At 36.8% G+C, this 16,604-nt stretch overlaps 1 protein-coding gene across 9 annotated transcripts in view; it reads left to right on the top strand.

The window, feature by feature from the left end:
* Window positions 1–16,289, top strand: part of NNT (nicotinamide nucleotide transhydrogenase) — a 43,834-nt gene extending 27,545 nt beyond the window's left edge. For all 9 annotated transcript variants that reach the window (XM_086869960.1, XM_086869959.1, XM_086869962.1 and 6 more), the window contains 5 exons: window positions 1,743–1,902; window positions 3,243–3,324; window positions 10,892–11,010; window positions 12,002–12,117; window positions 13,318–16,289. In XM_086869960.1, coding sequence (XP_086726086.1) covers window positions 1,743–1,902; window positions 3,243–3,324; window positions 10,892–11,010; window positions 12,002–12,117; window positions 13,318–13,467 — 627 coding nt within the window. In that variant the 3' untranslated portion in view covers window positions 13,468–16,289. The remainder of the gene's footprint in view (window positions 1–1,742; window positions 1,903–3,242; window positions 3,325–10,891; window positions 11,011–12,001; window positions 12,118–13,317) is intronic.
* Window positions 16,290–16,604: the final 315 nt, after the last annotated feature.

Raw genomic sequence — 16,604 nt, 5'->3', positions numbered from 1 at the left:
GGAATCATTTGCAGTTCTCAGCATTCAAGTATTTGATTCAGGGCTGTAAGCTCCTGACCATTCTTACACATGTATCTATGCACAACACAGAGGGCTTTTTGCCAGTTGTTGGATTATCAGTGAGTGACGTCTACACTTTATACCTCCATATTTGTAGTCTGTAGTGGTAAAGAAGATGGACTAGGCTACAGAAGAGTCTTCACACTGTCCCAGCTATGTTGGTTAACCATTGCTTGATAAGGTCTTGGCTCTTCTGTGCTTTCCACATTTTCTCTTGGAAGGGAAGTTCTTCTTGGCTCTTTGCAGTACAGCCAGGCAAGGGTGCTTCAATCTCATGCTTGCTTTTAGGTGGTTCTCAGATTTCTAATAATATCATCTCTTATTTTTTTTTTTTCCCTTTGACTTAGTCTGACTGCTGTCTTTTGGTTTAGATATGTGTAGAAAGTGCTCTTCTTCCTGCACAAGCTTGGCATGTGCAACATCTGAAGAGGGTATTCTTGTCTAAGCTGTCTTACCTGGCACAGCTGCTGTAATGTTGAGATAGATGCCAAAGGCAGTGTGTTCTTAGGGCATGTGAACTACTGTGTGCTGCAGACAGTAAAATAGTTGATTTTGCTTTGTTTGTGTGTGTCCCTTACAGTATCTGAAACAGTGCTGACTTACTTGATGAAAACCAAAAGGTCCGACATCATCGTTCTGCTTATTTGCTAGATGATAAGTTCCAAAGAATAGCATGTCTTTTGAGGCTATAGCAAAAAAACTGTGGAACTGCATGATTTGAAATGTCAGTGGAGAATGGACGTCTGGAAGCACAATTTTGTGGGGGTGATTCCTCCCACTTATATGTGTGTCTCTTCAGATCCATTCCTAAATTTTGTTGTGGTTTCTCAGCTAGTACAGAAGATGTATGACTCACATGTGTAATTAAGAAACATTTTATCCTCTTCCTTTCTTGCTTCTAAAGTTTTTTTTTCCCTGCAGTTACAAGTTTTGCCTAATTCCAGTTATTGACATATACTGCTTTGGGACCACAGTCACAAGTAGATGTGTCAAAGAAAGCATTAGCTAATGGCTTTTCCTGGCTATGTGACAAATGGAGCCAGATTTTCAGGGTGTGTTTTTCTCTTAAACCTTCCAGTTAAAATCTCTTGTTTTCCTTTGGTGGTCAGCCAGTATCAGCTCTTTACAATGTGGCTGGTTTGTGTGGCTGGTTAGTTGCTTTTGTGTTTTCCTGTCTTGTTGCTGTAGGAGTTTTGCTCCTTTAAGAGCTTTGTGGATTCCATGCTGTCATGGAGCCGTGCTGTGCTTATATGCTGAACTGGTTAAAAGATATGGAAAGTATCTTGTAAAAATGTGTGTGTGTATATAGCAGTGTAAAAAAAAATTAGCAACTCTTATTGAACATGCATTCTTTCATATTCCTCTCTTTTAAGAACAAAAAGAGACCAACATTTTCTATTTGCATAGTTTTGTTCTTTGTTTCAGAGAAATATTGGTGGTCTCCCACTATGTGTGTCACGTAATGTGTTCAAAGCTGGTGTTTGGTGATTGCTGTGGTAAACTGTTTTAAAGAGCCTGTTTTAAGAGTGTTTGGGTTATAAGAAGGGAAAACTAGCTTATAAAGACTATTGTCAGGGAGCCTGTAATATTTTCAGAAAACTTTATCAGAAGTTTTCTTTGTGGACTCTCATCTTTATTTTTGTATTTCTTCTTTCTATGATCAAAATCATCCTCTCTTTCAGGCTATGAACCGTTCCCTTGCAAATGTGATTCTTGGAGGCTATGGCACTGCATCAACAGCTGGTGGGAAACCCATGGAAATTACTGGAACTCACACAGAAATCAATGTGGACAATGCAGTTGAAATGATAAAAGAGGCCAATAGTATTATTATTACTCCAGGTAAGACTTTCTTGACTTATACAGCAAGATGTTCAAAGGATGCAACTAAAAAAAAAAAGACTCCAACCAAATAAAAGCAAACAAACAGAAGTGTGGCCTGATGTTGCAGCATGGCAGCAGCATGTTAAATGTTGACTGAATCCATGTGATTTGTCTTTGTTTCCTGGTTAGTTATCATTCCCTGGTGCAGATATGTGTGCCAATTCATATTTCTTTGTGTATGTGTCTTCGAAGTTTGTCCTTTTCATTTGAATTTTAAATTTTCCAGAACAAAGCCTATCTTTTATAAATTAAGCTCACACCACAACAGCTGTACACAAAACTGAATTTCCAAGCACAATTACAGTACCACTGGTACCTATATATCTGTCACTTAAATCCTGAAAGACAGGATTTTGTTTACACTTCTCATGTACTTGCTCAATTCTTTTTCGGTTTACAAGAAAAAAGGCCAAGAACCCCCATCCAAAATGTAGTTAATATAAATACTGTAATTAAAGTAAAAAAAAAATCCAACCTGAAAATAAAACCCTGAATTGTCTGACATGATTATGTAGGCTGTTCATGTCATTCAGTGGCACGTTACCTTAAAGGAAAACTCAGGTAGGGGACAGTTCAAAACTTCTTCAGCTGAGTGGCATAGCCATTATGTTAAACTTGTTTTAGCATTGGAATGTGAAGAATGCTAAAATACAAAGTAATCTTTCATTTTGCTTCAACTTTAATGTGACCATCAGGGAGGCAGGGTTCTAATTTGAGAAGCTACCTTTGCTTCTAATGAAACTTGCAGTCATCTTCAAGAAGTTTACATTTTTCTCCTGTGGTCAAACCTTGAGGACACCATTAATAATATATGCTTTTTATTTTTCTTCTGGGTGTAGTTGCTCTGATGAATTAGCTCAGACAGACTGAAAAGATTATTTGCTGCTAAAAGCCATATCCAGCTGCTAGATTTGCATTATGCAGATTGAAATTCTGTTGAGGATAATGGATGTGAGGTAACCTGGCAATTGCCCTTTTATCAATTTTTCAAAATACCTGTCTGAAACATCCTTTTCTGATAGAGAAAGGAACATGTCTTTTTGCGAAGGAGAAATAAAGGCTTTCGTAGTTGATTTGACTGGTCAAATCACTGCACTAAGTGCTCAGTAAATAAAAAAGGGATTAATTACAGTGGTCAGGCTGGGAATAGATGAGAATCTGATGTATTTTTTTTTTATTTCTTTAATTTATTTTTAATTATGAGAGAATGTATTTTTCCAGAAGGTACACTTATTGTCTGCAACTAGTCTTTCTGCACTAAAATAGGAAAATAGGTTAAAATTTTGAAATTCTTTCAGGTTATGGTTTGTGTGCAGCAAAAGCTCAGTACCCAATAGCTGACCTGGTGAAGATGTTACGAGAACAAGGGAAAAATGTGAGGTAAGTGTTTTCCTTGATGAAAGTTATTACAGGTGGATTGGTTTGGTTTGGCTTGGATTTCTCATTCCATAAAAAACCTTAAAAAAATCTTAGTTTTGGCTTAACACTTTTTTCAGCATTGACAGAGGCACAGAATAGCAAAATTAAAGATATTCCTGGAGATTGTCTAGTTCATCCAGCCTCTTTGCTCAGACCAGAATCAACTGGAAAAGTTACCTCCAGAATTCGGTTTTGAATATCTTGTCTCCAGAGACGGAGACTGACAGCCTCTTTGGACAGTTTCTTATGATGTTCACTCATCCTTACAGTAAAATTGTATTTTTTCTGTGTTGTAATTTTCTGCTGTTGCCTCTTGCCCATTCCTTGGATACCCCTGAGAATAATCTGGCTGTATCCATCTTTTTTACTGCCCTCCATATGTATTTATTCACAGCGATAAGATTCCCTTGATCCTTCTCTTCTGCAGTGAGCAGAATCTCAGTTTTCAGCCTCTGCTTTTATGGCAGATACTCCAAAACATTAAGCAGCTTAGACCTATACTTAAGGGGTTCCTGTAAGATTTTGCTATTGCAGGCAAGACTGCTATTAGATGTCTTTGAGTACCTCATGAAAGGATTATGGGAATGCATGTCTCCAGTCTCATGAATTAATTCTGCCAGAGTGCTGCTCCAAAAAGCAGAGATAATTCTTAGATTGCTAGTACTGGCTTCAAGTCCTTTCCTCCTTCAGTTTTTCTGTAGACCTTATAGATTCTGAAAGTACTGAAAGCAAACATATCTTTCTTGCTGGTTGTTTGACATTTTGCTTGTTTTCTAATTATGATAACTTAATATTTTAAAATCATTTGAGGCTCAGTTTTCATTTTAAACAAGGTATTTTGGCAGATGCTGGTTAGCCAGACTCATTTCTGATTTCCATATGTTTATTTCAGTTAGATGGTGGCTTCCCTTTGGAAGTGTTTTTTGGTTTTGTTTTTCTTCTTCCACTACTTTTTCAACCTTATTAAAAATTTGTAAGCTTTTGTAGGGTATTACAGCATTGTGTTGGATAACAGCAGAGTTCTAGGGTTTAGCAGCAATAACTTATTAGTGTTTAACCAGGATTTTGCAATTTTGCATATAAAAATGCTTTATGGATGTATTTGTGCATACATGAGAAATGAGGGTGTGTGGTGGTGTATTTGCTTCCTGGAGCAGTCTTCACACCTTGTTTCTCCATGTTTAGTAACAGCTCTGTGTGTGTCCAGATCCCATTAAAACTTTTGAAGATGCCTTAGTAGTTGTGCAACAAAAAAAACCCTTCATGGCTAATGTGATGACAGTCTTGTGTACTTCTGGCTTTTCTTTCAGTGCTTCTGTGGGGGGTTAGCTTTTTTTTGACCAACCTTGGTGAAATAAAAAAAATAAATATTTTTTTTGTCTTTTATGTTGGCTTTGCAGGAGAGAAAAGTGAATGAGTCCTTGAAATAAATGGCTTATACTTGAAATGAGTCAATTTCAGGAAGGGATCACTTCAGTGGTTACCTAGTATTTTAATGAAATAAATCTGTATTTACAGTTTGTGGTAATTCAGGCCTTTCATCACTTTGCTGAGCTCCCATGGTGTTCATTGAGTGCAGCTGTTGTCCTCTGGTTTCAGTAGGCCTGGAGTGCCTCGGGACCCTAATGCACTCACCATCCAGATGTAGTGACACTCTCACACAAACGCTGTGGAGGGCTGCCAGCATGGACACAGGATTGCATCAGTCTGTAATGCCCATCATGTGCCAAGAAAAATTGTGACTGTCATACGGTCTGGTTTTTTGCTTCATGGCTCACCACTGATCCGGAGAAGCAGTTGTTTTAATTTGCTTTGCCTATAGCCATAACATTCTCAGTGAAGACCGCAGATAATATAACATGATGCGTAACCTTTGACTAGGATTTAAATTTAGAAATACAGGAGAGATTTTGGAAACTTTAGACTGTTTTAGTTACTCAGTTGCATAGCTAACATCATCACTCACTTGAGATGGTCTTGCAGCAGATCACATCTTTAATGCATTAGTAATGTCACAGAGAAAGCTGGATGTTACTGAGCCTTGAGTATAGCTTTCCCTTTTCATGGATGGATAAACAACAAAACTTTTTATAGGCTAAATCCCATAGCCCCCAGAATCTATTGGCCTTGGAGAGGAAATGGCTGTTCTACAACTGGTGTTGTATTTCTGCAAAGTTAGAAGTAAGTAAATTGTTGAAAGTTCTTGCCTTACTAAAGTTCATCAGCCACATGTTATGTTGTTTGTAGAACCCTGGTTGTGAAATTCTGATTTTTTCTGTATAATAAAATTATATTCTGTAGTAATTTCATATATAGAAATATAATTACAGTCTAAAACTGTATGTTCTCATATATGCAAGGGTTGTTGATGCTCATATCCACATGCAGTTAACTGTCCTAGTTTTACCACATATGTCTTTCCTGAGACATTTTCTATCACTGTGTTTTGTTCTCCTTCATAGTAAGATGTTCTTGATAAGCAAAATGCATTTTGGTATGTAAGGACTCTTAAAATTGTGCTTTATGTAGACTTTCTAAATAATTACATAGTTAATAAGCTGATTCCTGGGAATTCATAGTTGAGAGACATGTACATTGCCTCTTTAACAATGACCTATTTTGAAGCCTTTCAAAATAGTTGCTAGTAAATTAGTGTTCTGGTTTGGGTTTTTTTAACCTTTTTATAAGTAGATATCTTGAAGAACTTGAATTTCTGTCTTTTGATGCTGGAGAATGTAAGTACTTTTGAACACATGAAGAGTCTTGCACATTTTTGAAAATATGGTAGTATTTATTTAGTGTTGTACCTGTGGTTTAAAGGTTTTTTCATTGATACTTCAATGGCTGACCTCTAATCCAGTGTGTTTAGTGTTCTGATTTATTTTTGCACTCTTTACTTTCTTGAAAGTAATAGAACATGTGCATGAGTATCAGTTTCACATTTGTCTACAAGTAAATAAACAAGACTGATTACCTACAACTGTTTATGGTATGAGTTTAAAGCCATCATCTGTTGTGGCTCTACAAGAAAATCTAGAAGAATTTTAAAGCTAGTGAGCTCTTAAGATGCTGTCCCAAGAATCTTCAACACACTGTGCAGGTCACACGTGCAAGATGGAAAGTACTGTCATTGATGAGCAGCAGCATAAGAGCCATGTGTGCAGGTGCAGGATTCTGGAAAGCTGGGTTACACACAGCATGAAAACACAAAGTGCGTACCTGTGAGTCAGTTCTTGGTTTGTTGTAATCAGCTTTAGTGTATGGGTTGTGAATTGTTAATGCTGCAGATGAAGGGACAGCTGGAGTCGCACAGGTTTGTTTAGCCTCGGTGCTTCATTGCTGTAGTTAGAACTTGCAAACCATGCAGTGCCTGATGGCTTCTGCAAGGATGCAGCTGTAGCTGAGTGCTCCCGGGGGAGTATTGTAGATGTGCTATTGGTTCCATATGGGTCAGCTCATCTCTGGATGACCTTACTAGGTGAGTATATGATGCTTTGTGGAAGCAGACTCTTGTTTTTTTGCCTGTAGTTGCATTCTTGGGAAGGCTATTGCACAGACCTAAGATCCATCTGGATCTTGCCCCTGCTTTCTTAAACCATAGTGGCTGGAAATAGGGAGCCACTATCAGCCCTCATTTAAGTACGTGTAATTTAGCTGTGTAACTCCATTTAAATTTAATTGACTTGACGTGTGAGCCACTGAGCTTGGTCCATGCTTGTTCCATGCTCTAGGACTGGTTTTGGGGACATATGTTACCTTCAGCATGACAGCAGGTCTAAGCTAGCTAGCAGGGCTAGTGCTGGGTTAGGGTTAGGGTTTAGGGTTAGGGTTAGGTTAGCTTGCAACCTACAGTCATCCATATGTGTGATAAATATCCAAATGTGTGATTACACTCTTGAGTCATGCTGCACTGCAACTGTTACATGGCAGGATTCAAGCTATGGAACACCTGTATGATATACTTGTCTGTTCATCTAGTTTTTAGGTGTTTTTTTCCCCTTCCTGTTACCTAGAATAATGGATTGCTGTTTGTACTGAAAACAAAGCTGAAGAGAGGTGTCTAAATAAAATGAATAAGATGTGAGGAGCTGTAAGTGAGGCAAAACCCTTGGGCAAATACAACATTTAAAGTGTTGAGTGAGCTGAATTAGGCACCAGCTAGATGCCACTTTGCTCTGCCCAGCTTTGGTATAATGACAGGAACCCTATCTTCACGTTGATGAAATGATCCTGAAACACTTCTGCACTGGGTTAAGTGCTGCTCTTGTAAGCCAGCTCTTTCAGTATTGATTAAACAATATTATTCAGCCAGCTGTAATAAAGATAGATACTGACTTTTTGAGCTGTATGAAAAGTAATTTCTATTCTGAGATTTTTCTGTCATTTTTCATGCTACAGTTTTCTTTTTGATATTACTATGTATGTAACTTCATACTATTTCACCACCTTCAGTCCTTTCTATCTCCCCAACTCCAGATGAAGATTTCTCTGTATGTCAGGAGTTCTGGATATTTAGTCTAAATTTAAAATAAAATGCTGCACTTTTTGTTTTGAAAAAATTCAAAATGTAAACTTGTGTGCTCTGTTGTCTTTATAAAACTAAAAAGTATACAGTAGAGGCTGGTTAAAAAAGTTGAATATCCTTGTCTCAAGCTGTGTATCTGTGAAGTGTGAGTAGTGAGATGATGCACACTTCAGTATTTGACAACTATTAGTGTAAGCAAGCCCTACATTATGTTGTCAGGGTCAAAAGAAAAAAAAATTCTTGTTGAATTCTGTGTTTTAGTGACATATCAGAACAGTTTTTCAAGTCATACAAAACATGATTATGACTATGTGTTGTGGTTTAAGATTTCTTCTTGATTTATAAACAAGCAAACCAACTTAAGGGAGTTCCTGCATTACTGATGGCAAAAAATTTGCAGTTTTTCCCTTGAAAACATTTTTGCCATAAAACATGTTTTCCTTTTAAAATAATTTCTGTGTTAAATTTTTGAATATAAATGAGGTTCATGCTATGAACATCTGAGACGACATATGCAACAGAATGTTCCTGCTGAAGTGCACATAGCTTTGAAGAACTGCTGCTGTTGTGAGTTGGAGGCAAAATTTCTGCTTTTCTTAGACACATTTTGAGCCATCAAGTATTTTAGGTATCTATTTTCCATGATTACCTGAATTCTGAATCCTGCTTTCTATTGGACAGTATGATTTCACTCAAGAGGTGTGTAAATGTTACCTTGTGACATAATGAGAGCCCTAGAGTATATATACATTTTAATTATTCTTTTTGTCTTTTTTGTGTATCCAATTTTGAGTAGTACTGGCAAGCTACTATCATATTTGGTTAACAGACTCATACAAGCAGAATTCTGGGAGTCATTTCAATATTTGTCCAAAAAAGCTTTTGTATGAGCAGCTTTCTCAAACTCTGTGAGTACACAGTATGTGGTTTCAAGCAGAGTCTGTCAGAAATCTCTAACTATTGATGGTTCATGCCATAGCTCTTCCTGCATGAAGATAATTTGTTTTCTTTCTTTTCTTCTTTCCTTGCTTCTTGCCAGGAATGGCAAAGTCAAAGGTGAAATTCAGTCTCTTGGCAGCTTAAATTTTGGCTTTCCAGCCCTTGAAATAATATTGTATGTGTATATAGTACTTAATAGAAACCTCACGAGTATTTTGTTTTGTGTATTGCCAAAGCAGCTTTGGTCACAAAAGCACTCAAATAATTTTATTAGACACAAAAGAGAATTTTGTTGGAAAATCTATTTTCACTGCCAGAGGAGTGATGAGTTTTCTCAAGGGTACTTCAGAATAAGAGTTCTCCTACTGTACTGTTAGTGGTCAAATTTGGTTTACTTAAGATCTATCTGCAGTACTACACATGGCTTGTGTTACTGAGTGGTGTGAAGCATAAGCTGTTAGTAATTTGTGCTGTATATTTGCTCTCCTTCTGATGCTACATATTAGCCTTTGCAACAGGGTCCCAAATGTTTACTAGCTGAACACAATCTATTCCTGTTCTTCTTTAAAAGTATTCCTTTTAAAACTAGCTTTTATCCTACTGCTTGACCTAGAGCTTAAAGTTGTAGTATGTCTAGTATTATGTGGACTAATCATATGTCCTTAGTTCTGTTGCTGGAGTTCCAATTGTTTCATTTTTTATTGTATTAATGTTGCCTTGATGATGGAGTGCTCAGTTTCCCATTTAAGGATGTGTTTGTACAGTCTTCAATTCATAACTGATCTATGTTGATTGGACTGTGACTTGTGGTCCATCAGTGTTGTGTTCTCCATTCCCATCACAGTGGAGTTGAAAATAGAAGTATATGACAATCCATCTGTCATGGCAAGTTGATTTATTAGTATGTCTCTCCTTTCTGAAGAATTCTGAATTACTGCCATTTAATTCCCAACTTACTTGGATTTCTGTTCAGAAATTTCTGTTCCAAAATCCAAGAATTCAAAAATCCAAGTTTTTTTCTTGACTATTTTCCTTCTCTTCCAAAGTATTTGTAAGCTGCTGAATTAAGCATTCGTCTTCAGCCCCATATAATGTTAATCTAAGACAGTTCTGGTGTGCATGAGTCAGTATTCCATCTGGTGTAGCTCCAGAGATGGAAAGACAGAAAAGTGCACAGGACAGTAGACATGGATATGCCTTGCTTGTAAGGGCCAGTAGGTGATCAGAAGAGTAGCAGGAAACAGATTTGCTTCTAACCAAGTACATCTTTGGTGGTTGCAGCTAATCAGTTTAACATCTTCTTTCTGTCTTTTTCAGGTTTTTTCTCTTAGGGAACTGCATGCATGCCTGAGCACTCCAGGTGCCACCCTGTTAGTCTGTCTGAAACTTTAGTAATTCATGAGAAGTGTACTTTCTCTAAGTTGTTTTTGAGCTGTTTTGAAAACATTTTTTTTAAAAAAATATGGTTAAACTGTTACAGTTTCTTAGCTCTCCACCTTTTCAGTCCCCATCCTTTGTTTTATCTCCATTTCCACCTAAGATCAATCCTGAGAAGAAAGTGGCATGTTAACCTAATTCAGCAAGGCTTTGTCTTGTGCTTGAAGTAGATCCCCTGTTAATTTTCCTGTTGGATTGAAAGTGTGCATGCACTTCATACACAAGTGTTTCTTGTACATAATCTAGACATACCTGAGTCAATAAAGTCATTTCCCAAGGCCATCTATCTCTAGGTCTAGGAATGGTTTCGCTTCAGAAAGGTGGCATGGTGATTTTATTTAGTCTGTGATGTTTTCAGTAATGTAAGGGACCTGAAAAATATATTAATGCGAGTGGTAGTTTTGGAGTTAAAAGGTTAATTTGTAAAACTCCAAAAGAATCTGTCATAAGGTTTGGAATATGATACTGCTTGGAAGGTGAACTGTTCAAGTTTAACAGTTTCATTTTTTTAATTGCCATTTGGACTTACACTTAAGAACTTCTCAGCCTTGTATGTGTCACAGATGACAATTTTAATGTATAAAACACGGTGGTCCAAACTTATTAATGGGATTTCTTCCCTTTTAGGTTTGGTATTCACCCTGTGGCTGGCCGTATGCCGGGTCAGCTGAATGTACTGCTAGCAGAGGCTGGTGTTCCCTATGATATTGTACTGGAAATGGATGAAATCAATGAAGACTTCCCAGGTTAGCACGTGAGCCATAAGTTTCCAGTAGATTGGATGATTTATTTGATTCTGTTTGTGCACTGCACAGGGATTTTCAACAGTAGAAGGCCAAGAAGTTAAGCCATTTAGTTTATCTTTGTAGAGGATTAGACTTTTTTTGGGGGGAGGGGTGGGGTAGTGGGGGGAGTTGTTTTTTTTAATTGCTTGTAGCTGTGAAGGAAATGGCAAATGCTGCATCTTTATTCAGCATTATATTATGTTATGGTGTGGTGTGTGGTGTGTGTGGTGTGGTGTGTTGTGTTATTACAGTAGATTATATATTACTTTATATTATGTATTATATTATAATTAAGATATATGTTATAAGATACATTATATTATATATAATCTATTATAATGGAATATAACATAATATATAATATGTTATATAAAATTAATTAATAGTATGATAATTAATATTTATAATATTAATTATATTAGATTATTACATTGTATTATAGTTTATCTCTGTTACTGCCCCATTCCCACAGATGAAAATTGTTACTTCTTTAGGTCAGGTATTGCAGTGACTTGACCCTGTAATATACTGCAAACCTGTACAGAATTGTACTGGCAACTTCTTGCTTACGTCTTCATTTAAAGGGCAAAAGGTCGCTGGTAAGAGGTTTTTCAGAAGAATATTCAAAAGAAAAGCCAGGCACAAAAAAATTTGAAAGTGACGATACTATGTGGGTATTCAACCACATTTAAATATGAAAAAGATTTAAACTTCGTGTGGCAGGGTGGTCTAATAAGTTCCTTGGAATTGGGTCGTGGATGTGTTTGTTAGAGGTAGCTGGCAGCACATTTGAACTCTCATATAATGCGGATACAACTTGCCTGAGAAGTTTGTAAAATACTTGTGTGTATGCTTAACCATTAGGGGTTCTTCTACCTAGAATATGCATCAGCCTCAGTGTTCCAATTCCAGATAATTTTTCATCAGTGTTATTTTCTTTGTCTGACTGCAGAAACTGACTTGGTCCTTGTAATTGGTGCAAATGATACAGTTAATTCAGCAGCTCAGGAAGATCCGAACTCTATCATAGCTGGAATGCCAGTTCTTGAGGTCTGGAAGTCCAAACAGGTGAGATTAAGAGTTGTCACTTACCTATAGCAAGCTTTTAAAAACATGGTTTATAGGATAAGCTAACAAGATTCTTCCACTATTCTGGTTTCCAAAAGAAGATTTTCTCCAGGTTGTCCAACAAAATGGTCAGTGCTTTACAAGTGTGACATACTTTTCATGGTTTTATAATCATCATCAAGTGCTTTAGTGAGACTAATGATGACTGCAATAGAAAAGATCAATTGGAGTGCTTCCACTAGATAGAATGTGATTAGAATAAATGGTGGTCTGCTTACATCTGCAGCTCTGAAACATTTCTGTAGAAATACCTGTTAAGTTTATATTTAACAACTTCAATACTGTGGTAGAATACAAGAATGAATAATATGGTTAAATAAAGTAAAAAAAACAATATAAACCCCAACAAACATAGCCCCCAAAAAACCAAACAAAACCCCAAAACAATGCATGGCTGAGTCAAGTAGAACGCTTAGACTGTCCAAGTTGAACCAACAATTTAGTTACCTTAACAGTTTTGCTCTGATCTAAAGTACATATACTTGTGTTTCCCTGGTGTAAAATCTTTGAATGCAGTCTTGGTCTCAGTTGTTCTGTGGGTTATCCATTAAATACTCAGTCACAGGCATATACATTTATCAGCAGTGTGTAGCTATATATTGCAACAGACACAGTTAAGATAAAGCTTCTCAGTTTCTCTGCTGAAGGTGCCATGGTTAACTAATTTGACACAATAGCTGGAACTGGCTGATTTTTTTTTTTTTTAATGTCCCATGTATGAAGTAATACAGATCAATAATAAAGACACTGTTGCACCAAGTATTTATATGAATAGTTATATGGATTTTGTTGCTATCAGGGAATTGAACACTTCAAAACTAAAGTCTCAAACCTTTTCAGTGTTATAGTCATCAATTGACAACTTGCTTTGACTTCATTACATGGAATAAAGTAAATGTATTTGTAACAACCACCATGTCTTAAGCTGAAATATAACATTGTTTTTAACCACAGAATGTTTCTGAAATTGGTCTGGATATCAGTTTATCTTCTATATTAAAATCTGAAATACAGTTTCACAGCAGTTTTGATCAGAGGTTTCTCTTCCTGTATTTGTGGAGTTTAGTTTTGTGTTGCCTTTATTTGAGGGAGGGTGCTGGTTGCACTTTGCTGTTTCAAACATGAACTCTTTATGTGCAGGTCATTGTAATGAAGAGATCTCTGGGAGTTGGTTATGCAGCAGTGGACAATCCCATCTTCTACAAGCCAAATACTGCCATGCTGTTGGGAGATGCTAAGAAGACCTGTGATGCCCTGCAGGCCAAAGTCAGGGAATCGTACCAAAGCTAAATAGTGATTTATATTCTGCTCTTATTTACGACTACAGTTTTGTCACAGAGGTCACAGAAAATGAGAGGTGGAAGAATATCTCACTGTCATAAGGCAGCTGGCTTTTGGAGAAGACTGCATTGACTCCTAGGAGATGTAGTTCAGTCAGGGGATATAGACTTGTATAAAAAGATGGGCAGATTAGCCCTTCAAACTAAATCTCCAATGAGACAATGCATAAAAGAATGAAAATGTTCTTTTTAAGGTCAACATTGAGTGGTTACAAGAAGGAACTAATAACTCATGGCCATCTTTAAGTAGTTACTGACTTCCTCCTCCTTACTGTCTGTACTTCTGTCATGGAAATTCACTAAAAAATACTGTGCCAAAACTGTATTCAGTCTTATCATCAAAGCTGTTTTTTGGCTGGTATGGACAATGCAACTGTTGATTTCATCAAAACTTAAAAATAAATTTCAAACAGATGCAAGCAGAAGCGAATCCTTCCATGTCCCTTCGAACTCAGGACATTCTCTGAAATAGATGCTAACATGATTTGAGATCTAAGCATAATGTTATTTTTCTTTTGGGGATTGTATGGATGCTGTGAATCAGGAACATTTTAGGAAAGTTACTTTTCTTTAAAATACGGTTCCACTGTTTTTATGGTGCACACTTATGTTAAATGAAACACAGGATATCAGGCACTTGCCAAGTAATCTTCAAGTCTGACAAGGAAATGTACATTTACTTGAACTGTTTACCTATTTTAAGCAGCTTGTAAATGTTCCATCTTTTGCCTTTTTAAGTGTCTGAGAAAAAATATGGTCCAGTTCTGCACAGGCAGAACATATTGCATACTTGATCTGTTCACAGAATTTGGACCACAGTGTTTCAATTTGTTCACTTAGACTTTCAATTGTACTTACTACTTTAGGAGTAGCGATGCTTAGTGATGCTTTCTTAATTAATATTCTTGTGATCCTGAAAAAAGCACATTTGAACTCTTCCTCTCTGTTCTGCTCTTGTGAGATCCCACCTGGATTGCTGTCTTCAGCTCTTGGGCCCCCAATGCAAGAATGATGTTGACCTGTTGGAACAAGTCCAGAGGAGGCCACTAAGCTGATCACAGGCCCTGTGCATCTCTCCTATGGGCACAGGCTGAGAGAGCTGGGACTGCTCAGCTGGGAGAAGAGAAGGCATTGGTGACACCTTATAGCACCTTGCAGTACCTAAAAGGGGCCCACAAGAGGGTGGGAGAAGAGCTTTTCACAGGGGCGTGCAGTGACAGGACAAAGGGAATGGCTTCAAACTAACAGAGGACAGGTTTAGACTAGATGTTGAGAAACTCTTTGCTGTGAGGCTGGTGAGGCACTGGAACCGGTTACCCAGAGTTTGGAATTGCTCGCGAGCAGGCTCTATGGGGCTCTGATCAGCCTTGTCAGAAGGTTCCCTGATGAGGAAAGTTCCCTGCCTCTGGGATTCCAGTTGGACCTGGATGATCTTTAAGGTCTCTTACAACGCAAAACGTCCTATGCTTCTATATTTAAGATGCTGAAAATTCATTAGAATTCTATATTTAAGATGCTAAAATTATTTAGAATTTTTCTAAATAAATAAGCTATTGTTTGGACAGCACAGTAACATTCTAAACTTAAAATCCAGTGTTTTGATTATTTGGATTTTCACTGATCTAATTAAAAGCATGTTTAATTTTCCTAATAAGTCCAGCAAAGTAAAATTATGACATAGATTTCTGTTTCATTTTTATTCTATTAAATTTACTTCAATGAAATTCAAATATTTGCCTAATAACATGGATTTTTCATATTTCCATAATAATGTAGCAATTGTCCATGGTGACAAAGGCAAAATAGAAATCACTGTCCTTGTGTTAGAAAGCATTCATATCTAGAGAAGACAAACTATTGTGAAGAAAGTCATAGAAGATTGAAATGAATCCAGCTTGGTCAAGAGAACAAACATTTTTTTTATTACACCATGAATAGAGACCTCATATCAAATACAGCATTTCTTCTTGGCTACCTCTGTTTTTATGTGAAGAGCATTTAAAACACAGATTTTGAATAGGTAAAACACTAAAAAATGTAACCATACAGCAGATCTATCATTTTTGCAGATCTCTTTTCTATGATCTGACATAAAAATTATAATGCAAGCACTAACATGTTGTATACTGCAGGAAAAGGCTTGTAATTAAATTTTAATTTAAAACACTGTGACAGCTATATTGGAACGTATCATATATGGCCTCTCAATTTCATTGTATTCAACTTTTCCTTCTGGGCTGTAAAAAATAGGAGGAAAATGGGAGAAGAGGGAAGAAAAAAATTAATTCTCCTTGTTTCTCCTTCCCAACTAAGCAAAGGGGGATTTGAAGGGACCTAACATGCTAAAGCACTAATTTTTGTCTTGTCAGACTTGAAGTATCTGGCTGCAGTATGCATCATGTCTCTGCTCATAGACAGCTAATAAGAAAATCTAGCTTTTCTTTAAAAAATAGCAAGCAGGGGAGGGGGAACACTTTTTCATTTTTACTTGGAGAAAGACCCCATTCTGTTACTTTGGATCAGTAGTACCAGGGTTCTCTTTAGCAGGTGCTTTAACGTGGAACACTAGATAATTGCTGAAGTGCTAATAAAAAGTCAGTTATTTTTCTCTGTTGATCACTTTGTTTTCTCCTGTTGTTTTTTCTGAGTAGTTAACTAGTCCAAGATTGCTTTTGAAAGTTAAGGGAATCAAGCTGCCACCAAAGGATGTTGAGATTGAAGGCTGTAGTGAATGGAAATCATAATAAAATATTATTTTTCTTCTTTCTTTAATTGCATTTGTTCTTTACATTTTTTCATTCTAGGTGTGACTGTCACCTGACTGTAGCAACTCCACTTAGCTTTTTTAGTAAATGAACAGTGTTAGATAATTGAGAGTGATTGAACAAAATATGTGTTGTTTTTTTGAGATTAAAGAAAAGAAAAGCTGTAATAACTGACTGGTCTGAGTGGTTAATTTTCCAGTGGCTAAGGTGTGAGATGAATCCTGTCCTTTTGAGCCAGGTATCATACAGATTTGTTTCAATATTTTTTAGTTCTACAAGAGTGTTGAGTAGGTTGCTGTGATGATTTTAGTTTCTACCTTCA

Source organism: Cyanistes caeruleus, chromosome Z, assembly GCF_971803275.1.
Source record: "Cyanistes caeruleus chromosome Z, bCyaCae1.hap1.1, whole genome shotgun sequence".
In the NCBI taxonomy this organism is placed as follows: domain Eukaryota; kingdom Metazoa; phylum Chordata; class Aves; order Passeriformes; family Paridae; genus Cyanistes; species Cyanistes caeruleus.
Note: the sequence above shows the minus strand (reverse complement) of the source record. Positions and strands in the feature narration are given on the sequence as shown.